Genomic DNA, 25,306 nt, shown 5'->3' on the forward strand with positions numbered 1-25,306 from the left:
AACCCAGAGGGATTTACATCAAATGTGTGAAATGTCTGAGGCCAATCAGCTGACAAGTCTCTAAATCCAAACAAGAAAACTTTGATTATCACTGCTGCACTTCTGCCAAGCAACTATTAATAGATGGAATGAGGTGGGTTGTATCAAGGAGGGGAAAAATGACATGGCATCCTGTGCGATAGTGTTACATTGATGCCAGACAGACTCGTCTCCTATAGTATGACTGACTGATGTGCCACACAGATTGTTAAAAGATCACACTGACACTATTAGAAGGTTTTATTTTTCTGTCAAGCCCACAGTTAGATGAGAAGATCAGTATCAATTTGGTTTTATCTCTGCATATCCACATTAACTGGAAGTACGGGGTCAACTGTTACCCTAGCTGTGCTAAAAATAAAACTTCCTAACTGTAGGTACATGTTATATCTTGTATATTCACCCCATATAGAAATAGAAAAGGAAGTGGTTGGAGAAGTAGCTTACAGATTGTAACTAGATTCCTTGACCAACAACAGATGGGTTCAGTGCTCACAGGATCTCAGTCTTGTTCTCATTATAAAGTTGGCATGTTTGTGCACAGAAGTTAAGAACTGAACAAAACCAGATTACTAACCAGGTAAACTGTTGAAGGTGTTAAAGGTGGAATCTGCGATCTGTGGACTCAACACCCAAAGAAACACACCCCTCCCATTGGTGCTCCTTCAGAGACTCTGTTTTACCGTCCCCCTCACTCCCACTGCCTCTCTCTGTATACATCCACGGCCTTTCCCCTGTCCTGTGAACGAGCATAGTGCAATAGAGTTGTGTTTAGCTTTGTCCGAGCCACTTGTTTATTGCCCATTTACAGAGCCAGGTCTGTCTATAAACACCTGATTTTCTTTTCAGCACATCCAAAAAAACAGACAGCTTGAGGAGTGTGAGGAGATGTTGGCTGAATTTGACAGCCAAGTGTATTATAGTAGAATCACAGACAGATTTTAAGCAGGATGAAGTTACTTTGATTCCAGTTTGGTGCAAATTTCAATGTTTAATTTTTTGATATACCAGTATGAAGTTTTTGACTAAATTCAACAGTTATTTTCAGATGTTAAGTAGATTTTTGACAATAATCTGTGTGACTTTTAAAACAGTATTCATGGTCGTAATTATTTTGATTATCCGCAGCCATTTCCACCCAGAAAGGCCACAGCAGGGCGAGTCGTTCACATCTGCAACCTCCCTGAAGGCAGCTGCACAGAGAACGATGTCATCAACCTGGGACTACCCTTTGGCAAGGTCACCAACTACATCCTCATGCGCTCTACCCATCAGGTACATTTCTATTTAGTGACAGTTTATGTTTCATAGAAATCAATAGATGTTTACACAGATTTCTGACCTGATCAGTTCCAAAATAATCATGAAATTATCCTGTGCAATTTTTTGACTATCAACAGCTTTTCTTCTGCTGCAGCTGTTATGTGATATCATGTACTTTGTCATAACTTACTGGCTGTTTAACTACCACTACATGACATGACAGGTTCCCAGGTTTCAGCTATCAGAACTGAACTACAGCATTAATGCCCCCCCTATCACATTTAAAGCATTCATACTAAAATCGTGGTGTTGGTTACAGGGAGTAAAGCGACTGTTCTGCTGATTTATGATAGTAATGAAATGTGACGCCTTGTGATGATGATTTTCAAAGATTTGCTTGCATCCAGTCCGACATCTGAGATGTAAAACATGTTTGTGCGTATGTCCTGCAAGAAAAACCATATAACTGTCAGAACTGTTTACAGCTATGTTCTGCTCTCCTATCAGGCGTTTCTGGAGATGGCGTATGTTGAAGCAGCTCAGGCAATGGTTCAATACTACCAACTTACTCCAGCTATGATTAACAATCAGAAACTTCTCATACGAATGTCGAAGAGATACAAGGAGCTGCAACTCAAGGTAAGACTGAGGAACAAAGTAAACAGTACATTATAGGCAGCTAAAGCCAGTTACTAAGTGAGAATTTCTTTCTGTATAGAAACCAGGTAAAGATGTTCAGTCGATCATCCTGGATATTACCTCTCAGCGGGAGAGGGATGAGATGCAAGAACTTGAACAGTAAGGCAACATTTTATTCTACTGGTCTCAAATGTTTTCATGTAACCAAGTTCTTTGAGTCACGAATGTAGTAAAGCAAAATGGAAATTCATGGAGGTGAAATGTACCACAGATGATTATTGAAGATTACACATCACAAACATTGTTACTTTCCTTCACTTTTCCCTGCAATATCATCTTATAGTGAAGGTAACAGGCAGTGTTAATACTGTAAAACAGCACTGACAGAAAAAAAGACAATAATTATTAGTTTAAATCAGAATAAGAGGAATATAAATAAATAAACAATTAAATTGTTTACATTTTAAAAATTGTGGTCTTGAAGGTTTTTCCTTCTTTTTCCTAATGACATTAAATACTTTTCTATTGGTGCCCATGTGTCAGCGTATTCTGTCATGTTTAAGAGGACACAGCTCTGGTGAATTAGGGTAAAATTTTCAATGCAACACTTCCCCATTTGATTAATTGAGGCGTATCCAATTAAATAAGCACTAATTTCCATACATTTCCATCAAACAAAAAAAAATCAGAACATTGGATAAAGCCACGTTCAAAATTCTTGTTTTATTTTGACACATTAGAGCCAAATGTTTTTACAGAGGGGGTTTCAGTTTCTTTTTATGACTCCATAAATCAGAAAATACTGTCAGCAGCCATATCACATACATTTTGGCCATGTTTTTAGGAATAAAATATTATATAAATCAGGCTATGAATGATATGTGCAGCTTTAGAGGATTTCTCCATGTAATCCACCCCTTGTCTCCCTCCAGCTACATGCCAGAGAGAGCACGCTCCCGCAGCCCTATCAGCCGATCTCTGAGTCCTCATTCCCACAGTCCCAGTTTTACATCATGCAGCTCTGCCCACAGCCCCCAGGGGGCACCATGCAGAGGTCCAGAGAGAGGCAGCAATGGCATGGGCCCCCGCCGGGGCTCCTGGGACTGGTCATCACACTTAAGAAGGGGTGAGGACGAAAGGGAGAGGGATGACCCGTGGAGGAATGGGGGCAGCGCGGATGACGATCGGACTAATGGACGGGCAGCCGAGCGTCGGAAGGCTTACCAGAAACCCTTGGATCATATCAGCTCAAGATCTGCAGATGAGCGAGGAGGAGGAGGAGGAGGAGGAGGAGGTGGTGGAGGAGGAGCAGGTGAAGGGATGAGGAGCAACAGAGACTGGCACCCACGAGGCAGCCCTCAAGGCATGGCCTTCAGCTCTTACAGGAACATGGAGGATGACTTCTACATGAAGGAGCAAATGTTCAAGTCAGACAAGGCCCCCAGACCTCCATACCAAAGGCATGATACAAAGCCAAAGAGGAGGGATGGCGGCGACTACCACAGTAGATCGAGGCATTCTGAGTTTGAGATAATGGAGGAGCCACTTCGCAGGACACTAGATGATAAGAGGCAGGGTTCACCAGGCAGGGGCAGGAGCAGAAAGACAAGCAGAAGGCACACCTCTGCAGAAAAACACGAGAAAGAAAATACAACTGAAAATACTGTGAGTAGATATGAATATGTATTATTTGTTGATTATACCTGATTTACATGGCATATCCCTCTAGCTGATAAACTTTTTATTTGTTTGTTTTTTAGGGTCGCCAGTCAAAAGAAAAATCTGTCTCACCTCAGCAAAGCAACATGCCAAAAGAGGCAACAACTGAATGTAGTAAAGAAAGAGACACTGTGAGTAAGCATTGTGATCTTTATTACACATTCAGGCCCCTATTGGACCCCACAGGTTCATGTGTATACACGTTTTAAAGCTGTAGATTGCTTCTATGAGTATGAACAGCTGTTTTCTGTTATCCTGTCAAAGGTGAAGGAGTTGGAAAGTGGAGATAACACTGATGAAGAGTGTTGGTACCCTAAGAACATGGAGGAACTGGTCACTGTAGATGAAGTGGGAGGAGAAGATGATTCCATAATTGAGCCCGACCTTCCTGAGCTGGACGAGTACATATCCTGCCCCAAAGAGTCTGCAGAGGAAGAAGCAGCAGCGGAGCATATACCAACACCTACCTCCTCCTTGGAGGTACAGGGGACGTCCAACGAGAAGTCTAACCAGGAAAAGTCCTGTGAGGATGTGGGAGACAAAGCAGAAGCACCTGTAAATGAGAAACCAGGGGATGTTTTAACTGCAACCAGTCCTGAAAACCAGACACTCAGTCCAGTGGTGCCTGAGCTACCAGTCACTAACCTTAGTGAGTTCCCCAATGAGGAGTTCAAGGCTGCACTGGAGGAGACGTGTTCAGAGGATAAAGCAATGAAAAGTGGGCCATCAGAGGAGCCAATGGAGAATCACATTCATGTATCAGAGGACAGCAAAAGCCTGGAAGTTGCGCAGGTCACGGAAACAATCAATGATGGGGTTCAACACAAGGATGCCGTTCTTAAAAAAGGTACTTTAAAAAAAAACAAAAAAACAAAACAAGTCAGATGTTTGTAGCAGAACCACAAGATCCAGTGTTCTGTTCGGCTAAAGGGGACCTATTATGCTCATTTTCAGGTTCATACTTGTATTATGGGTTTCTACTAGAACATCTTTGCATGCTTTAATGTTCAAAAAGCACTTTATGGTGGCTTAGTGGCAGAGCAGGCGCCCCATGTACAAGGCTGTTGCCGTAGCGGCCCGGGTTCGAATCCAGCCTGTGGCCCTTTGCTGCAAATCTGCTGTGATTGGTCAGTGTTTATGGGTCTTCCGCATCTCTGCATCTCTGCACTGTAATTGCAGCTTGGGAGTGACTTAACCGAGTATAGAAGCACTTTATACTGTGAAAATTCACTAATCAAAGCTTCTAAACACAACCAGACATGTTCCAGCTGTAATATGATCCGAAATCAGGGAGAAATTAACAACATCCCCAACCAAGATTAGATGTTTCCCTGATGTTAGCTTGTAGCTACATGTAGCGGTGTACCTGCAGCTGGGGAATGACTGGAACAAGTATAGCAGCACTTTGTTCTGTAAAAGATCACTTATAAAAGCTAAACCAAAACCCCCACAACTGGACATGTTTCAGCAGGAAGATATGATCCGAAATCTGGAAGAAATTAACGACATTGACAATCAATTACAGGTTTCCCTGATGCTAGCGTGTAGCAAGTCAGATGTTTGTCGCAGTGTAGGTAACGAATTGTAAACACTTGCAGTAATATGCCTGGAGCAGATGAACATATAAAGAGGTTATGTTGTAGCCAAAATAGAAAAACTGTCAGAAACGCTCTGAAGTCTGATGTTTTTGCTCTTAGAGGTTATTTTTACATACGTTTTAAGCCACTTTTAATATGAAAATCCAAAATTGTAACATGAGATATATATATATATATATATATCTATATATATAGATATATATATATATATATATATATATATCTATGACAGAAAATAAGGGAAAGCATAATAGTTCCCCTCTAAACATCCATTTTTAGATTTGTCTCAAGTCTGATTGATGGTGATTGTCGCAAGCACCTCCATGTATGTACTTTTTTCTTTCCCAAGGAAATAGTTTTAGAAATAGTTTACAGCAATTTTTTCATGCAGTGTCCTGGACTTGTGTGATCTCTTTCCCATCATTTACTAACGAAGTATAATTTTTAATGTTTAGTGCATCCTGGCTTTTTTATAACTTATGTACCTCTTGCAGAGATTGAGGCCTCATCACCACCTCGAGAGCAAGACAAAGCTGTCAGTGAACACAGCATCCCTTTGGGTAAGCAGAGCAAGTTTAATTATTACTCTGATTCTAACTTGAATGTATACTCACTTTATTTGAGGTCCTCGATGATTTGATTTATTGTTCTGTCAGCAAATATCAGGTTATGTAAAAGAGGTCTAATAGTAAATAATGATATAATCAGATTTCTCTGGCTGAATTAAACCCAGTCCAAAAGTCTTTAAACGGGTCTATATTTATTTGTTGTCACAGGGACAGGTTCATTGAGCCCTGAGCTTGTGGTTTTAGTCCCAAAGATGAAGTGTTATTAATAAGATGAAGTGTCATTATGTACGCCATTAATAAGTGCACTGACAACCTGTTGCATTAGCACTGTAATTGAGTGGAATTGCTTGGCGACTTGCTGACCTATTTCTGTGAGCAGGTTGTGAAATGCACCCCTGAGAGATGAGTATTTATATTATCATTAGGGCTAGAATGACACGGCCGAGCACATGGCCAGCGTTGGGCCCGCTGCATGGAGACTTACATAAGCCCTGGTGCACAGCAACAACAATAGACCCCAGTACAGACACGTGAGCAGAGCTATTTCTGGTGTATGATGCCCCGAGAATGAATGTGTGTGTGTGCGTCTGTGTCAGAACAGTCTGTGTCCATTGATAGCACGGCCCAGACAAATTTAACACCGATTAGTCATCTGGTTGTTTGTTGCCATGTTGTTACTTTTTACTGTCGCAGCCAGTTGTGTGTAGTTAAGATGCACCTGGATACTCACCTGAACAGTGTTTTTAAAGAACTAAAATAACATATATACTAATATATGGATAAAAGAGAATAGTGACTGATAATGACTTTAGTTGTTCTTTTATCTCAGACGTGTTAGGATGTTACATACCTTGACATGTTTTGGCGGAAACTTCCGCTTTCCTCAGAACACCATTGAACTAGTTTCCCTTCCTGTTTAGTTCATTTCATATGATAGAAAATGAACTTTTCATGTGCTGTAGGGGTGTTGTGATATAATTGAACTGACAATAACAGTGATATTTAAAAATGAATTATTGATATTATGTTAATGATATACATATGATAACACTGTCAACAATCCCACACCTCTTAACTCATTTCCATTTCTTTCTGTTCTCACTTTGTCCCCCTCCTTTAATGCCATCTGGTTTCCGTTTCACTATCCATTAAGTGTAACTGCTCCTCTTGTATGATTCTGTACAGATATAGCTACAGACTCTCTCTCCACCTCCCTTACGAACAAAATTAAAGATGACTTTGACTGATAAGCATTATTATTATTATTTATTTTCTGTTGCAATATTTTTATTGAGAACTCTTCTAACTATGATAATCTTGTAGTGAAAATCTCATATCATGCCATTCCTAAGCACTTTACTAACTTCATCTTCTTCATCTCATGGTTTCAGCCATCTCAGTTTAATTTGACTTGTATTTCACATCTAAAACACTTTTAAAGCAAATTATAATACTTGAATTATCCTAGATTATTCAGCCTGCCACTGACAGAGGCACGCTTTAGTTTTCTATGTCGATTTCAGTTAATGAGAATGACAAAAAATGGTGAAAAAGATGTACCATAAATAAAAGAAACACAATATTTTTCCTTTCAAAATTAAGATACTGTGGGAAAAAAAATCATAAAAAATAGGAAGGTAAAATGCAGTAGCTGTAAATACCTTTTGTGAGGACTCTCCATCTGTTAGGTGTTGTTTTCTGGGATTTAATGCTCATTGTCTAATGTTTTACTGTCCCTGTCTAACAGGAGTGGAGTTTATTGTGCCGAGGACCGGCTTCTACTGTAAACTCTGCGGACTGTTCTATAACAGCGAGGAGACGGCAAAGACCACTCACTGTCGCAGCACCGTACACTACAGGAACCTACAGGTACACACTGCACGCTGATACACACAGTCCCTCAGGTGATGATGGCGAAAAGGATTAAAGTGATAACCTGGAATTATGCATTTCCACATTTTATTCATTCATTCTTTATTCAGTCCATGACTTATATGAGAATGCTAATCCTCGCTGAGACGGAGAGTGTTTCCGACAGTAAGCATTCTCCACTGTACTGAAGGCACTGCTGGTGTGGTCCACAGTTGGTGTGGTATGATAGCAAAATTCACAAGATTGCACCACCTGTTACTGAGTTGGTGACTTATCGCTTCACACATTCAGCACACGCGTGTTCATTTTCTTTTCCTTTCTTCTTATGTTCATCTTATTTTGGGGATGAATTTTACTTACAAAGTTCAATCAAATATGATATTTTCTAAACAGAATTACAAAAGACAGTGATTATACTGAAAAAAACTAATGATACTAGTTTTAATAATTGATTAACTGCTTAAATCCTTTAATGAGGAAAAATACAAGAAATTAGCTCGATCGAGTTTCTCAACTTCAAAGATTTATGTCTTTGTGCTTTGTATTACTTTTTGGAAAAAAAAATAAGTAATTTAAAGACCTCCTTTCTGACTTGTTATAGGCTAAACGGTTAATGAGAAAAATAATAATTTTCCAAAAACAAAATGCAGGAATGCAGTCAGTGTGCCACACTAACTAGCACACACGCGTAAATGAAAATAAACATTGCATGCGAACTTGCAACTGTATTAGGTTTCTGATTATTGCCCACTCAGCACCGAGTCATCTTGCATTTCTCTCGTCCCCGACAGCACAGCTGAGGCAAGTCGGAGGAGCAGCGATTCAAACCTTTGATGGATTACATTCCACGACGAAAAAAAAAAAACTGTTTTGAACAGTTGTGCTGTCAGTCAGAGCTCCCTGTGTGTGTGTGTGTGTCTGTGTTATGGTGTTTGATAGTTCTAGATTAATATTTGTCATTTTATTCACCAAAGATTAGTGTTTAACTTTACTCACTCATCTACATAGATTAACTTTAACACAGAGAAATACAGTATATATCATAATTTACAGATATATGTCAGTTATTGTTTATATTATTATCAATTCAATTTAGTCTCAGTGAAAATTGAACACAAGTCTACGACTGATGTGAGTCAAGCTGATGGATGCGGCTGTTGGGGAATAGCCCTGATATTTTTCTGATTTTTTTTTTTTTGATATCTTAATTTTACATACTGTAATATATCACTTCATAATTGTATGTGTGGAAGATCCTTTCAAAAAGCATTTGAACTCTTGACGACCACAGTTCTTGTCACTAACACTCAATTGAAAACTATTTTTAATAAATGTAGTTATAAAAAAAAGTTAAAGTTAAGTAAAATCCAAAATGCTGGTGGAGGACAAGATTGGACAGCTCGTTGTTTGACTACAATGCTGACATTAATCAAGATGCCGCTTTCTTTTTTTTTTTTTTGTATAAACATTTTGGATTGTAATTTTTCTTTTCTTCTTCTCGTCCACAGAAATACCTGTCGCAGCTGGCAGAGGAGAGCCTGTCGGGCGTACTTGCTGAACCCTCAGCTGCACAGTGACGTCAGCTTGACCTCTGACGTCTTGTACAGCGAACAGCAAAAGAAGGATTAGCGTATGTCTGCTGTCGGTGCAAAGCTATGGATAACTGCAGCATGGATAATGTGACAAATGGAAGCTAGAGTATGTGGACAATTGCACTGGTTTTGATATTTTGGGAGAAGGAATGTTGGGATGTTTTGAGTGGCACTGACAGCGACGCTCTCAATGTTGTACATACCCGAGGTGTAATGTATAGGCTACAATATTTAAATACAAGGTTTATCAATTTTCTTACAGATTATTTTATTGGATTGTGTGTGATAAAATGTATTTGTTATTTTTTTGGAATGGAAATGTACCTTGGATGATGTCTAATAACGAGAGGACACATTTTTACACTGTGCGCTTAGTCAGTCGGTTTTATTTGAAATTAATTTAAGCAATGATGATACATTTACAGCTGCAAAATGACTTGAACTTTGTGCCAAGGAATGTATTTACTCAGTGAAAAAACTGAAACAGATTCTCAGGTTTGTTGTATTTGTTTGATAGATTTAAATATGGCTTAGTACACAACATTACATTTTTATTTATCTCAAGGCTCTTGCTGTTTTTCTTTGATCATGTGCCAGTCTGTGCACAGCCTTATCTGTCTGTCAGGTAAAAATGTAAATCATTTGGATTAATTATGATGCAACTAATGCAAAATATATTTATTTTCTTCAAGTTTTATGTTGGATTTATGAGACAATCCCAGTCATATTTGCCGACATATGTAATGCCTTAAATATTGAAGACCTTAAACTGGACCATGTGTTTAATTTATCAGAGTTAAACATGCAATGTTTCATGTGACAGTGATTCGTGCAGTGGGATTATCAAGACAGACTCTGTTTTTGTATACTGTGAATACTGCTGGTCCTGTGACGTCAGTGACAGTGTTGTTTTCTTGACAAACTTTTCATATGATTTGCAAAAAAACATGAATAAATAATTAAACTTGTTTCAATTGGTATTTTTGCTTTTTTCCCTCCCAAATGAACATCGTGGTGAGTCTGACATACCACACCAAATATGCTGAGGGGTTACTGGGAATGTCACTCCTATTGGTGTTACCCATACTGCTTTCATCATCTCAGAATCATTTTAAAGATTAGACCATTTCTCTCCACCAAATATCTGAAACCTGTTTTCCACGCCTTCATAACTACTCGTCTAGACTACTGTAATTCCTCGCTCTCTGCCATCAGAAAAAAAAAATCCTCTCCCACCCTCGGCTCATCCAAAATTCTGCAGCCAGGATTTTGACACGAGGTAGGAAACATGACCACATTTCACCAAACCTGGCTTCCTCACACTGGCTACCTGTTGCTTTTAGAATAGATTTGAGCTATTATTGATTACTTAGAAAGCCCTGAGAGACCTCACTCCAAGTTACTTCTGATCTGTTATTGCCTTACGTCCCCTCTTGCATCCTGAGATCCTCAGATATGAGGATATGCCTTTGCCGCCACAGTTACTTGCCTGAGGACATCAGGGCCACAAACTCTGTCTTTTGAATCAGTTTTTAAAAATTCCTCTTTTTTTAAGTAATTTTACTCAGGTTTTATGACATTTTAAAGTATCTTACCCTGTTTTTATTATGTGCCTAGTGTTGGGCTCTACATTTCATTCTCTTTGTGTGTTTAAATGTGTTCTGTTTTTATTGTAAAACACTTTAACTGTGTTTTGAAAGGTGCTATACAAAATAAAGTTTATTATAATTATTATTATTATTATTGTAAGCAAGTACAGCCTCACAGTACACTACAAACAAGCAATAATTAGCCCACTGAGAAGATAACCATTCGTAAGATTATCATTTTCATAACACTACAATCAACAGTAATATAACATAAATATTACATCCACTTTTTAACACAATATTCCTCAGATGCTAGTTCCCAAGGTTCAAACTGAGCTAGGCAAAAAGCTTTTAAATATGCCGCCTCTTCTTGGAATAATTTACAGAAGGACCTGAAATTGTCTGAGGTGATAACTACGGGCGATTTTAAGTTAGAATAAGAATACAGAATTAAGAAAATAGCACACTTGGTCAGTGTGATTGCTACTCAAGTTAACAAACAAGCACAACTGTAGTACACCTCAATATCTGAACTGCTAGTAATAAAAATGGCATTGTGTAAAGTTTATTTATGATTATGATCACTTTTTCTAATGATTTTTTCAGATGGCGGTGCATGGTTTCCTGTCATAGCATAGTCAAAAAATGAATAAAATGAATAAAAAATTTGATTTTTTTTAATCAATATATTAGGGGGATGTGTCCCCCAAATAAATACTGTAATTACTGCCTTACAGTACACCACCCATTCATTTTCTGTACCAGTATATGATGGGACTTGAGTGGGAGTGTTGTAAAGGAGCTCCCCCAAGTGTTGAGGCAAAAAACATCTGTGTGCTAAAGCTAAATGTGTGGGTCTGAATAGATGTGTAAAACTCAGTTTGGATATTCTTGCTTAGATATTAAATGTTGATCCTGTTATATATTTTAATAATTTTATTAAAATGTAGGCTACACTTTCAGTCTGCCTCTGACTCTGCAGGTTTACACATTATTCATAAGTGAATTGTTCAAGGTGATTAACAAGCCTTGGCTAGAAGAACAGATCATGATCATTTAGACAGTCAATCAATCATTATCATCAATAACATCATCGCCATCATCATTAATTGTAGAGGATGCAATGATGTCCCAAAATAGAGAGCGCTGTTCCGCAGCACCACCGATAGGGGGCAGTACTCTATCAACCACATCAACACACGGAACATGCGAGAAGGAAAATCCCGTGGTGCGTTCTGATTGGTCCTTTGATTTAAAAACCCCCACGCCTCCAGCCAATCAGACGAGGAAAACACGGACCTACGTGTTGGAGTTGCTGGGTAGATAATACAAAAACAACAGGGTTAGTGTCACAGTTTGGAGCTTGGACGCAACAGACGGTCAGTGAATTTACTTATTGCGAGTTATTTAATCGAAAAGGCGAAAGAGACAGACGTGCATGTTTATATGTCACTGTAATGGAGGATTTAACGGTTTTATCGATGTAGCTAACAGATGTACATCGAGCTAGCGGACAGTTAGATATTATCTTATGAGCTGTAACAACAGATAACGTTAAGTGTCGAGTCAGTGATAAATATGAACGGCTAAATAAACTGTAAACTGCAGATTAATGTACTGTACTGTATATGAGCAGTTATTGTTTTACATGTGCAGTTAGATACAGTGGAGTTAGGTGCGTTGACGCAGCGCTTTATTGTGACAAGCTAACGCAGCGCTAGCCATTGTTTATCAACACAGTGACTTTGAATGAACAGGGGGGAGGGGAGGCTGTTGCCTTGCAGCATGTCTGGGCATGTTATTAGCTATTGTCTGCATATTAAATCTGTTTCCTCTTTAACATCGCAGGTATCATTTGACATATATTTGCACGCTGCTCTGCTGCAACATCTTTTTTCTACTGTAAAACATGGCAACTGACTGCGAGGCCTGGCTGAATGCAAACCCTGTTGGTAAGTGTGACATCGATTTAAATGTCTCATCCCCTCCTGTGTCTGATGTGGGGCACTGGGACTTTTTCATGCGGAAGTGGTTGGTTGCTTTTTTTTCTTGCACTGCTTACAGGGTTAGTGATGCTGAATGTGGCACTGATGTCATTCTGCTGCACATCCTACATTTTGTGGGTGACTGCAGATAGACATTGACTATTAATGCAGTCTGACATACAGCATCCTTTCCACAGTCTATTGTATTTGCCCATGGCCCCTGCTGACATGTACACAACAGGGACAAATGCATGAATCTGCTGTGCACTTAAAAACTACTTACTCATTGTTTGCCAGCATTAACTCTCCTCCATTTTCCCCTTCAATTCCCACAGAGGCAGACGACCTGAGTGACTCCTTTGTATCTGGAGAGGAAGACAACGCAGGATCCGTTGTCAATAAAAACATTAAAAATGAGATCAATGGCAACTGGCTGACTTCGTCTAGCAACAGCATCCATGAAGCCCGTCTCAAGGCGAAGGCCAAGCGGAGGCTGAGAAAGAACTCCTCCAGGGACTCCGGCAGGGGAGACTCTCTCAGCGATAATGGGGACGTGGTCAGGGGGACCTCGGTGGCACCCACCAGCCCCAAGAGCAAGCTGCTGGACAGAAAGTCCCGACTGGGCAAGGGCAGAGGTCTGCCAAAGAAAGGTAAGCAGATTTTAATCAATAAAGAAGTCAGTTATGACAGCATGATGAATGTAAAGTCATCATGCAGCATTTTGACGCCAAAGAGATCAAATGTCCCACTTTCTCTAGTTTTCCAAGGATAACATTTGCTGGTCATTACCACAGGCGAGTAAAAGTAAATTAAAGCACCTTTGGTGTTTCAGTGCCCAGGGCTACAAAGAGAAGGCCTTCTTCACAGTGTGACCTACTTGTCATCACCTGTTGGCCCACCATCTAGGAGCCGTAAACCAATTAGCATGTAAACAAATGGCTAGGTGATTTTTGAGCAGGTCACATCCATTTAAAAGCATGCACGTTTTTCTTTTCTAACCATCTGCTCAGCCAAGCCTCTCTGTAAATTTCCATTAAAGGTTAAATAATTATTTTGACAACATTTGTGTATAGTGTACCAGATGTTGCTTTGGTTAGTGATGGTCTGTATGTCATGCATTAATGCATGCATTTATGTTGTTAAAATACCAAAAATTTAAACTTCAAGACAATACTAGTATTAAAAAAAAGTAAAATGGTACACAATATCTGTTTTGATACCAGGGCAAAAATAAAATAAAGTACTAGCAACACAAAACAACCTGCACACAGTGCTGGCACAGAAAAAGTCTCTGAACACATGCCTCCAGTCATGTTGTGGCAACGCTGTAACAGCCACAGGTGGAGGACCTGTTGATTTTGTTCCTTTTTTCTTCCCGGCCTCAGGTTCAGTACTGTCAGTATTATTAGATTTCTTAATAATGGTGATCATACTATTTATAAACATGTGGTATTGAAAAAGTATTTAGGTATTGATGCTTTTAACAGCCTTACTATACATTGAATGTGATGGGAATATTTCACCTTTCAGTATGCCATGTGTGCCAATGAGACAGTTGGCTGTAAAGTTATTTTGAAAAGGTTTATGGAGCATGTGTTTGCCCTGTGTGTGAAATGTGTTATCTGTTTCTGTGTTACTGAAGGGCACAGTCACAGCTGTAACTGTGTACTTTATTGTTGTGTGTGACCGTACTGATAACAGCATTAGGCACTCAGCTGATGTTGCATAATGGCTTTACTTCTTTTATCCAATCTGTATATCAAACCAAAGATAGCTCCCCTGACCGGCCCTCTCCTTGCCCCTAACTGTGTTTTAAAAGTGACACTGACACATTACGGTTGTATAAGTAGATCAGAATTTAGCAAGGGTCAACATCTTCTCTCTTTCGCTGTGGGTCTTTATTCAGTGATGCAAGCATTCAGTGGCTGCTTCCATGTCCCAGTAGACTGCAGTACAGTTGAGCCACTTTGCTCTACCCATGGGCAGTGGAACTGGAGCAACTGTACTTTCTCCTGGCACAATGTCTGTCTGGTTGTTTTTTTTGGTTGCGTAACAACTGTCATGCCAGTGGGGCCCTGTTATTTGAATTCCTCTGCATTAAAAGTTCATGTACTGCATTTCTGAAAGACAAATGCAGTGAATGTGCAGAATCTCTGGTGAGATCAAACTACCGTCCACCATGTTTTTAATGTCAAAGTGGAACTGTTCTGCTCAAACAATGTGGACTGTGCTAAATATAGTTCATATGCCACATTCTGGGTGGGACTAATGGAGGTTTTAGAGCATGACACACAAGCTGCTTGGTATTGGGCTTCTTAAACTTGTACAATCCGTTAGTGCTGACCTCAGACCCAGCAGATGGTTGTTTGTGTAACATGTACAAAGGCGTCACCTCCCCAGATACGGGGATTATATCACAGCATGTGCCTGGGTTAGAAAATGTAGCATGGTTATCAGGACAGATAACACACCCAGATAATGAACCATATAACATGAGTATCATTCTATTCAGACCTGCTATCAGCATGCATCTTTAGTGACCACAAATGGACTGTTCGAAGTCTGCCTCAGCTCTAGGCCTTGCATCTTGAGTGAGATCTTATGATCAGATCTCACTTCCCCGCTCTGTATGCAAATAAACACATGCATCATTTCTGTTTATAAGACCAAATATGTTGTTGTTTTTAACCAGCAGCAGGGTTGTCATGCTATGCACACGCTAAAGCACCAATTCATTTGTTTGCCTCGAAGGGACGGACAGTGGGAGATTATAGATTGCTCTGTGGAATTTTTGTAAAGTTAGAAAGATAGTCTCAGATTCGAACATCCCAGATCAGTAACAGAAAAGCTAAACATTTTAACTAAGTCGAGCTATCCTCCAAGCTGGGGAAACAATATTGGTCTCTATATGCCGCTGGCTGTGAGACTGTCTACAAATTACAACACCGAAAGAGATACTTAAGGAAATTTTCTGTAACTTCACTTTATTATCATCATCTTAGAAGCTATTGCGAATCACCTCTTGGTGAGTAAAGGCCCAGACACATCAACCGACATCAAAAAACTAGTGGTGAGGAAGACTGACTGTTGTATCGCCTCAAGTAAGTTGCACTGAACACAGTCATTCTGCATATGCTCTGAACCTGTTCATTCTGTGCCTCTATGACAGGAAATGGCTCTCTATATTAGCAGGCCTCAGTAGTCTGTAGTCGTCATTCAGAAAGGGAAACAGAGGGACAGAGAGGAAGGATTCAAGATGCTAGTTAGCCAGTTAGCACATAAAATGTAAGAATGTAGTATATTTACTGTGTGTTAGCGAACAATAACACAAACCCTTACGAACTATTTCTGCTAAAGAGCTCAATGGCTAAACAAGTAATATTACCTAATATAACAAGTATGTTTAGATCTCATGCCCTCTTGACATAAGCTGTTTTGTTTGCTTTCTTCACTTTTGTTTCCCCTCTCGTGCACAGAGCGGAACTGCTGGTGAGAGAAATTTTTCTCGCCAATGTCCTCTGCTGTCTCTAATGCCAATGCGACATGCTGAATCAGCTAAAAAACAAGCGACGGGCAAACTAGTGCCAACGGCCCAGGATGCGCTGGCGACATATGCTCACCAATAGCCCTACATTCACCAATGGCTTACTATTACCTGGGTGTGTCAGGGCCCTAACACACACTCTGAGGATGTCAGACTAGTATGCAGTCCTTCAGTGTGGCCCTGGACACATTTTGGTACACACTGCTGACAGCAATATAACCAGTGGGGCTCTGAGCCTGTCACAATATGGGGGTGGTCAGGCTCCAAATGAGCAGATTCTGAAAATTTGTCTGTAACTAGCGCCTTCCAGTGACTGTCTGACCCTAAGCTACTCTTAAAATTTACCTGACAAATGTTTCAAAAACACATGAGATTTAAGATGTTTCCCTGCAGTACCTCAGCGCCACCTCTCTGTTTCTTCGTCCCAATATTTGGAGACATGACATCATGCTCTGTAACCCTCACCACCCCACCTTCTTATTATGTCTGCTTAGGACAGGCTTTGAAGGGGTTTCCAAGAGTTATCTTTCAGGGACATCATGTTCTGAGACCCTAATCTTCCCAAAAGCTGCAGCTTAACTTTTATCCATAGTAACCATGAATTGGGAAAACTCACGTTTCAGGTAACCAAGATATGTGACACTGAATCTTTTAAGAAGGACACTGCTCATGGCTTTGCTTTTTTTTTTGTAATACACCATATTGCCTCAAAATGGTGTCAGATGTCACATCTAACATTGTCACTGATCTTTGTCCGCAGGTGGGGCTGGAGGAAAAGGTGTGTGGGGCAGATCTGGTGAAGTTTATGAACTGGAGGAGGTAGATCAGAAAGACCCCAACTATGACGAAGCTCAGGTACTGATTGTGGTGTAGATATTCTTTACATTTTCATTATAAATGTCATGTTTGGAACATCATGATCACTTGTAAAAACTCTTGTGATCCAATGCACAGCCTGAACCTCAAATGTGTAATTTTTGTTAAGACATAACATGAGCAGCATTTATGGCAGCTCATCCCTACTTAATCTCTGAAACACCTGGAATATGACTGTTTTTTTTAAAGGAAAACTGTGTGTATGAGACTGTGGTTCCTCCGCTGGATGAGAGGGACTTTGAGAAGACAGTCACCCCCATAGTACAAGAGTACTTTGAACACGGAGACACAAATGAAGTAGCGGTAAGTGAGCAGGAAACAACCTGAGTGTCAATAAACATGTACTTATGTGTAACAGAAGCAGAAATCTACATAGAGTAACTAAAACAAATTGAAAGACATGAGCACAACCATAAAGCCAAGTTAACGTCTGTCTCCACATCCAGGAGCTGCTTGCCGAACTGAACCTGGGACCAATGCGGAGCGAGGTGCCCTCGCTGGCTGTGTCGCTGGCCCTGGAGGCCAAAGCCAGCCACCGGGAGCTCACTTCCAGGCTGCTGGCTGACCTGTGTGGGCCCGTGCTGTCCCACAGTGACATGGAAAACTCCTTCGACAAACTGCTTCAAGAGCTGCCCGATCTGGTCCTGGATACACCCGGAGCCCCGCAGGTGAGTCTCCTTAGGGTCTAGAGGTCAATTAGCCACTTAATTTTTAAATTACTTTAAATTTCTGTGAATTCAGGGTGAGTATTAAATTAAAAATCCAAACTGACCTTTTATTTTTCTGTTGTAGCATAAAAGGAACTTCAACTGCATTTTATTGTGCAACCTCGTGTTGTATAGCAACAATAGGTCAACCTTGAACCTGACATCTGCCAGTCCAATAACCGCAAACACACACAACTTGCCGGACTCGTTAGCTGAAAGTATGTTTATAGCTCAAGGTGGCGTGTTTGAGTTTGTACACAGTCTGTGGTGGAGCGGAGGGAAACAACACTGTGGGTTGATGTTTTCCTGTGTATGAGAGTTAGCGTGTGCGCGCGCATGTGTTTGAGCTCTTTCCTTTTCAGCCTGTACAGACATGAGATTTCTGTCCATTGTCTGTGCTTGCAAAATGCAAGCTCAGCAAAGGACGCTCAAAGGGTCATTGGTCGTCCTCCCCCCCCCCCCCACACCCCTCCTGTCGCTGTCTCAATGGGGCTCACTAGTCATTTCTGTCCCACTCTCACAGTTCTCTGTGGGTTTAAAGGGACATTATGAGTCTGCCCTGCCCCCCACCTCCTTCCCTTCACCCCTTTCACTCTCGCTTTCTCAGTTTCTCACAAACACACACACACAAACACACAGAGTGCACACTCCTCTCTTTCTCCTCTCCTGCCTGCCAGTGTAGCCACAGCCATGGGTCAAATGAGACGGAGCTGCCTCTTGTCTGAACGGGAACAATGATCGGTGATGAGCGCAGGCTTTGTCGAGGCCAGAAGAGCAAAGCCAGCTCTTTCGTTCCCCTCAATCATGTGCTCATAATACTGTAAACAAACACATGCCTCTGAGGCCGCTGCCAGTCATCTGTCATGTCAGTGGTTTTGTGGGGCCTCCACTTCTTCAGACTGAAAGTATTTTGTACTTGTGACCCAGTAATGTGTAACAGCATTGTTTGTTTTGCTTGGAAATATTCTTGGACTGAGAGGAGAGGATTAAATGAGTTAAATCTTTATATCATCATGCAACAAAACTGTTTTCTGTTCACTGTAGCAAGAGGACACTGTTCCTAATAAGAAAAATTGCATCACTGATTTTTAAATACAACTAATGCCTGTAAAAAAAATAAATAAATAAAAAAAAAAGAGTCATACGAATGCCAGCATGTTTCTGAACAAATGTTCATTGCTCACTGCATTCTTCAAATGTCCCTGCACAGAAATGCTAGGTGTTTTGAATCATCCATGAACATGAGATCCTTGACTCTAGCTACAGTCTACATCTATCACCTTTTGACTTGCTTATATTAAACAAGAGGGACCTGTTTAATGATGAGTCAGCACAATAACAAGCACCTTTCACATTGTAATTTGTTGTGGTCTATTTACATTTTCCCTCTCTTTTGTGTTCATTTTCTAGTTGGTGGGCCAGTTCATTGCACGCGCTGTGAGTGACCAAATATTGTCCAAGAGCTACATCGATGGCTACAAAGGCAAAGTTGACTGTCCGTACACAAGGTATGTGTTGGCTGAGCTCTGCTGGTGTTGTGATGTTAGTTTTTATGTTATGAAAAATCCTTAGAGATTATGTCAGGGTTTTAAGTGTTTGTCTGAGATTACAGTGAATCCCTCAAGATAAGAGGGCATTCTCTTAAAATCATACAGAATGTGTGTCCATATAATATCCACCATTATGATTATAGCATAGAGTGGTCACTGCAGGAAGAAAAATTAAGACAGTTCAGTAAGTAAAACACTTCACAAGATCTCTCAAAACATTTCTCACTCTCAAACATTACACGCAACTTTTGATAAAGGTGCTCTGTGTCAATGCCACAGCACCCACAAAGCAGGTGTAGCAAACATGTGAAACACTTGTTTATTAGAGGAGATGTAGAGTGATCTCTTGCAAGAATGAGAGATGGAGCAGTGATGAATGTAGGAGTGAAGGAGAGTGTTGCAGTGTGACAACTTTGGCCCACAAACCTTTTTAATCTTCAGAGCGTCACTAGACCGGGCGGCGGTGCTGCTGAAGATGAGCATGGGTGGCCTACGCATAGACAACCAGTGGGGGACAGGCGGGGGCCAGAGACCAGTCATACAGCTCATCAAAGAGGTAGGTTACATAGCACAGACTCGAGAAGGCACTGGTGGTAGAGCTGTTCTTTAGGAGCCATTGTACCTTATGTATTTTTGTTTTTTATTTCACCTTTTCAATTAAAATTCATCAGATTTTTGTGTGTAATTTCTGCATTTTGTGTTGCGAAGCTTTATCTGGTTCAGTAAATGTACAACCCTGAAAATGGCCTTGCAGACAAGAAAGAAGAATTTTGATGTCTGGAAAATAAACAATATCTGGTCTTTTTCTTAAATGCTAGAGAACAGACAGCACTACATGAAGCTTTTTTTAATGGTATCAATGTATCTGGCTCACTGTTGTTTGAGAAAGGTGGATTTCCAAGGATAATTTGAGTGATACCCTAATTCATAAACATCTAGTTGTAATTACCACGTCTCTTCCTGTGAGCCTCCTGGCCATTTAGAGACGCATAACCATGGTAGCCCATGTCAAACTCAGCAGCTCAGTCTGTTTCACAAAGAAATTAAAAAGTTTTACTCGATTAACACATCTAGCGCACACTGTAAATGCGTTTTCACCGAGAACAACTGATTGACTGTGACGTTATTCCGTACACAGTATAATACAAGAATTTTGTCTTATTTGAGGTCAGCTTTGGCAAGTGTGCACAACTTAAACTTAAGCATTATTAGCTGCCTTGGTCACTGTCTGCCATTGTCTGTTATACTCGTTGTCATCATTACTACTTTGCATTAAGAGATGTTTTCTCTGTCCTGCCAGATGAACCTGCTGCTGAAGGAGTACATCCTATCTGGAGACACCAAGGAGGCTGAGAGGTGCCTGAGGGATCTGGAGGTTCCTCATTTTCACCATGAGTTTGTCTATGAGGTAAACATTGTCTTTTAGTTAAAAGCAAAAGGCCCAAACTCAGTGTGTCCTTAAAGCATCACAACTCCTTCAGCTGAGGCAGAAAGAGCATATTTATTCTAAACTAGAACAGTGTAGTGTTCAGATGATGGACACTCCCATTATTATTTGGAGCATCTTATTTTCATCTCTATTTTTAATCCCCATTGAGTGTAGATTGCACTGCAGTAAGTGTGTGTCATAGTACTTATACCAGGCTGTGCATATTTAAATGTCCTTCAGGCAATAGTGATGGTGTTGGAGTCCAAAGGAGAGAAAACACTGAAAATGGTTCTGCAGCTTCTCAGGTCGCTCTCTGCCTCCTCTGTCATCACTGTGGACCAAATGAGAAGGGTGAGGTGCCACCTGGTGTTTGAATCATGCACTGCACATAATTATTTCACCAAGCAGCAGCTTATTTATTTGCTTGCCTTAAGATGATGGTGTTTTATATGTATTTAATCATTTTATTTCTCTCATAGGGCTATGAAAGAGTTTATATGGACATTGCTGAAATCAACATTGATGTCCCTCGTGCATACTTCATCCTGGAGCAATATGTTGACAAGAGCTTCAGTATGGGAATCATTGATGTAAAGCTAAGAGATCTTTGTCCCTGTCGGTAAGTGCACACACCTTACACTCATCTCTGAAGATGTGTTTTGTTTTTGTTGTTACCGGATGTTAATATGTTCTTTCTCTTGTCAGAGGCCGTAAGAGATTTGTCAGCGAGGGAGACGGTGGTGTTGTCAAGCTTGAAAGTTACTGAAGAGCCCTTTTTATGTGCCAGATTTCCCGAAGAGGATAAAGCTACTTTTTTACTTGCATATTTTTCAAAATAGTTGGGTACAATTTTTTTCCCTTCTAACAGTCAAAAGAATGTAAAGTGAGGTGGGGGTTAAAAAAACAAAAACAACAACTGCACTTTTGACTGAAACTGAAGTAGATCACTTTCTCCAAGGTGTTTCGATATAAACATTTACATAAGCTAACCCTTAAAGTGCCACACCTCGCAGTGTCAGTCATTCCATGTTGTTTTGTACAGTATTTTCTTGATTTCACTGCCACTCCTTTTGTGTTTTGTAGAAAGCAGTGTTTGTACAGAGATGACTGGTTTGTGTCAAAAGCTTTATAAAGGGGTATTAAAAAAAAAATAAAGAAAGGGGAGCACGTTGGTTAAATGCAATATTGGCTCCCTAACTAGCTGCTGTTTCTATGCTGTGCTTGACTTTTGTTTTCTTCTTTTTACCCTTTAAGTTACACAAAGATGTCATTACTGAAGGTATCAAGACACGAGGACAGTGCAAAGACAAATACCAAGTTGGGTAACTTAACAAAATGGTGTTTAGAGTGTTTATTTTTATACCTGGGGAATACTGGTGTGTGAAATGTACCACGTATTGCTCCTTGTTTGTTCATTAAATCACTATTAAATAATTCAAGACTGCTTTTGTCAATGTAACAAAATCAACACACAACTGCACGTCGCAACGTCACTGTTCAGTCTGACACATAGATTGCTCTGCCCTACATTCACTCAACAAGGATGCAGTTAGCTGACATTTTCTTGTACGCGTTAATGCGAGATTACAGATACAACAATACAAATATAAAGTCTGCAGAAGTACACAAGTCTTAGTACCCGACTAATGACATGCAGTGGAACATTTGACAATAACTAGTGAACAGAGAGACTCAAAAGAGTTAAGCTTAGGTGATGACTCCCTCCTTATCTGCTCTACGCAGCCAAACATCAGTAACTTCTTGACATCGACTGTCCATGCAAATACTTATTCTACCAGTGCGTGAAATCTCTGGGTCTGTGCCATCCATCTGAAGGATCTCTGCCAATCTGACCATTCCTGCTGCTCCGAGTCCTCCATTGGGTGTCTACTGCAACTGCTCCTTCATTGCCAGTTCCTGCTGCTTGACGGCCTCTTGAGCCTCCATCTGCATCTTCTCCAGTTTCTCTAGGGTGACTGATTTGAGTGGGAGCAGCTTTGGCTTACACAGAACCATGGTAGGGACATCTTCCATGGAAAGTTGCCCTGTGGATATAATGCCAAAATAAAGAAGAGGAAAAAAAAACACTCAATTCTAACATGAACTCTCAAATCTCATCAACAAATCTTGGCTTAAATGCAAAGATGATGAGACTTGGCTGGATTGTTGCGATTTTTCACAGAAACCTTTCACACATTCGCAGTGAGAAATGTACCTACCTACTAACTTTTAAATAAAGGACTGCAACTGTGAGAGCATCACCACCAAAACAGGTCTGCTGTTGAATGTATGTCACTCTAGTAGCCTGTCATGTCCAAGATTTAAAAGAAGGGGGGGAGCAATGTCCCATCAGTAGGCTTGTTATATCCATTGGCTCTCTAGGCTCTCAGTTGTGACTCACAACACAATTGCTTGCCAGTGTTTTAATATCTGTTGCACTGATTTTTGCCAGTCACTCTAACAGCATGAAGAATCTGGACATTTCACACATCTGGTGCTCAGCTCATAAACAGCTTGTACCCATTAGACGGCATTTAACACCTCAGAACATCACTTCTTTCCAGCAATGGTACTGACCCACATTATCTAAATGTTTGCACAGCAACAATGTCAGTGGTGTTGGGCTGTAAAAGAGACTGTAAAGAGCAAGCACACAGCACAGAGCACCCACTGACTAATTTTGCAAGCTTTTGCACATTTCTAAACAGTTCACATGTTGTATTGAGCTCCACAAACAGCCTTTTGTTTGTAACTTCTGCTGTCCAAATAGCTAACTGCTGTGGTACAAACCTTGTTTAGGCAGAACTTCTCTGAATATTGACTTGACTTCTGGCATTGTGTCTTCTGAGTGCTTTCTGAAAGGTAAACATATTAGTTTATTACTTTTAACATGTTTTATCTGACAGAGATTTATTAAAGATGCTGGGGGCAGTGTACGTGATATCTATGAATTCATGCAGCTCTACTCGAGCAAAGAAGCCTAAGATTTAAAAATGTGACAGTTTTTTGGTTATCAAGATAGCTGCTAATGTTACTGGGTGTCTCTTAGTTGATGATGGTGATGACTCATGATTCCCTTAGGGACTGTTTGTTAATCATTAGGGGGGAGGGGATGGTGCAAAAAGTGAGAGGCATGTCATATATTTCTGTTTTTTTATTTTGGCTTAGGGGAGGGATAAAAAACATAAAATAGCTGTATTTTACTGCCGATTGTTAAATAAAACATAGGTTCCAAACGTGTTTATAAGGCATGTGTTCTTTAAATATCACCAAATTGTCTTAAACTTTAAATGTTAAAATATCAAAGGGTACGTTTTAAAATCTAGTGGCTAATTTATGGTGGAGGGAGGGTCATGCATTTTCTGCAGTTTCTCAGGGAGGCTCAAGGGAAAATATTTATAGTTTTGGGGAGGGTCAAGATAAAAGTAAGTTACTAAAAACGAAGTCACACCTCAGCCGCCCCCTTCTCTGATAAGTTAAGAACAGTCCCTTTAATTGCATTCACGCAAAATTGAGGAACAATCTAGCATATTCACATGCACAGTAATATTATTAGAGGTTCAGTAATACGAACGATAGTGAGATATTATTTTAAAATTTTGGTCTGCAGCCAGGTGACATCAGTTAGTAACACATCAAGTGGTATTCAGGATATCAATAAGAGTAAAATCAGTTAGATATTACAATACAAATAACATTAACCCATCCTAAACGAACAAAAATTATTTTGCATCGGTGCTCTCCTGTCGTGTATTTGTAAAATTTAGCTGTTACAATATTCGCGTTTCTATTCTATTCGACCCCAGTCTCCACAATATGGGTATATGGCAGTGTTAAAGTTGGTTGGTTAATACCGAGCACATTATCATTGGTTCATTGGGTTAATTGAAGGATAAGAAACGGGCCCTGTATTTGATGACATAATAGCTAACAGCTAGCTCAAACTAACGCTAGCTAGCATTAGCACCTAACGACACAGCACAGGCCCAGCTATAGCAACGGCGGCTTATTTTTTGTAAATACCGGTCAAATAAAGTCGTTACTGCTGCTAGTACACTGCGATATCTTTCCGCTGTCGTGTATGAACACATTTAATCTAAAACATTGCTTAAAAAATGATTTTCTGATAGTCCCACCTTTAGCACTAGGAAGAGATTACAGCGGTTGTCAAGCCAACGCTTCCGCGAGAATCACGTGATCTTCTTCTTCGCTTTATTTCTCGGACACAGTGCTTTGCTGACATCTACAGGCGGCTCTCGGTACAACACAACCCCAAACATGACCACGATGTTCGTTTTTTTCCACTAGTAATTTGTTTATTTATTTGCACAGTTG

At 40.2% G+C, this 25,306-nt stretch overlaps 2 protein-coding genes across 6 annotated transcripts in view; both read left to right on the top strand.

The window, feature by feature from the left end:
• rbm20 (RNA binding motif protein 20) overlaps positions 1-10,259 on the top strand; it is a 74,141-nt gene extending 63,882 nt beyond the window's left edge. For all 5 annotated transcript variants that reach the window (XM_049572335.1, XM_049572333.1, XM_049572336.1 and 2 more), the window contains 9 exons: positions 1,168-1,314; positions 1,810-1,941; positions 2,021-2,100; positions 2,874-3,606; positions 3,702-3,791; positions 3,925-4,507; positions 5,753-5,818; positions 7,575-7,696; positions 9,208-10,259. In XM_049572335.1, the coding sequence (XP_049428292.1) occupies positions 1,168-1,314; positions 1,810-1,941; positions 2,021-2,100; positions 2,874-3,606; positions 3,702-3,791; positions 3,925-4,507; positions 5,753-5,818; positions 7,575-7,696; positions 9,208-9,276 (2,022 nt within the window). In that variant the 3' untranslated portion in view covers positions 9,277-10,259. The remainder of the gene's footprint in view (positions 1-1,167; positions 1,315-1,809; positions 1,942-2,020; positions 2,101-2,873; positions 3,607-3,701; positions 3,792-3,924; positions 4,508-5,752; positions 5,819-7,574; positions 7,697-9,207) is intronic.
• A 1,908-nt stretch (positions 10,260-12,167) lies between these two features.
• pdcd4b (programmed cell death 4b) lies at positions 12,168-22,405 on the top strand. The gene is made up of 12 exons (XM_049571876.1): positions 12,168-12,259; positions 12,729-12,832; positions 13,201-13,515; positions 17,170-17,264; positions 17,475-17,588; positions 17,732-17,953; positions 19,403-19,500; positions 19,984-20,098; positions 20,843-20,950; positions 21,212-21,322; positions 21,451-21,590; positions 21,677-22,405. The coding sequence occupies exons 2-12, from the start codon at positions 12,790-12,792 to the stop codon at positions 21,735-21,737; spliced, it is 1,422 nt and encodes a 473-aa protein (XP_049427833.1). The 5' UTR covers positions 12,168-12,259; positions 12,729-12,789; the 3' UTR covers positions 21,738-22,405.
• Positions 22,406-25,306: the final 2,901 nt, after the last annotated feature.

Source organism: Epinephelus fuscoguttatus, linkage group LG3 (assembly GCF_011397635.1).
Source record: "Epinephelus fuscoguttatus linkage group LG3, E.fuscoguttatus.final_Chr_v1".
Lineage (NCBI taxonomy): Eukaryota > Metazoa > Chordata > Actinopteri > Perciformes > Serranidae > Epinephelus > Epinephelus fuscoguttatus.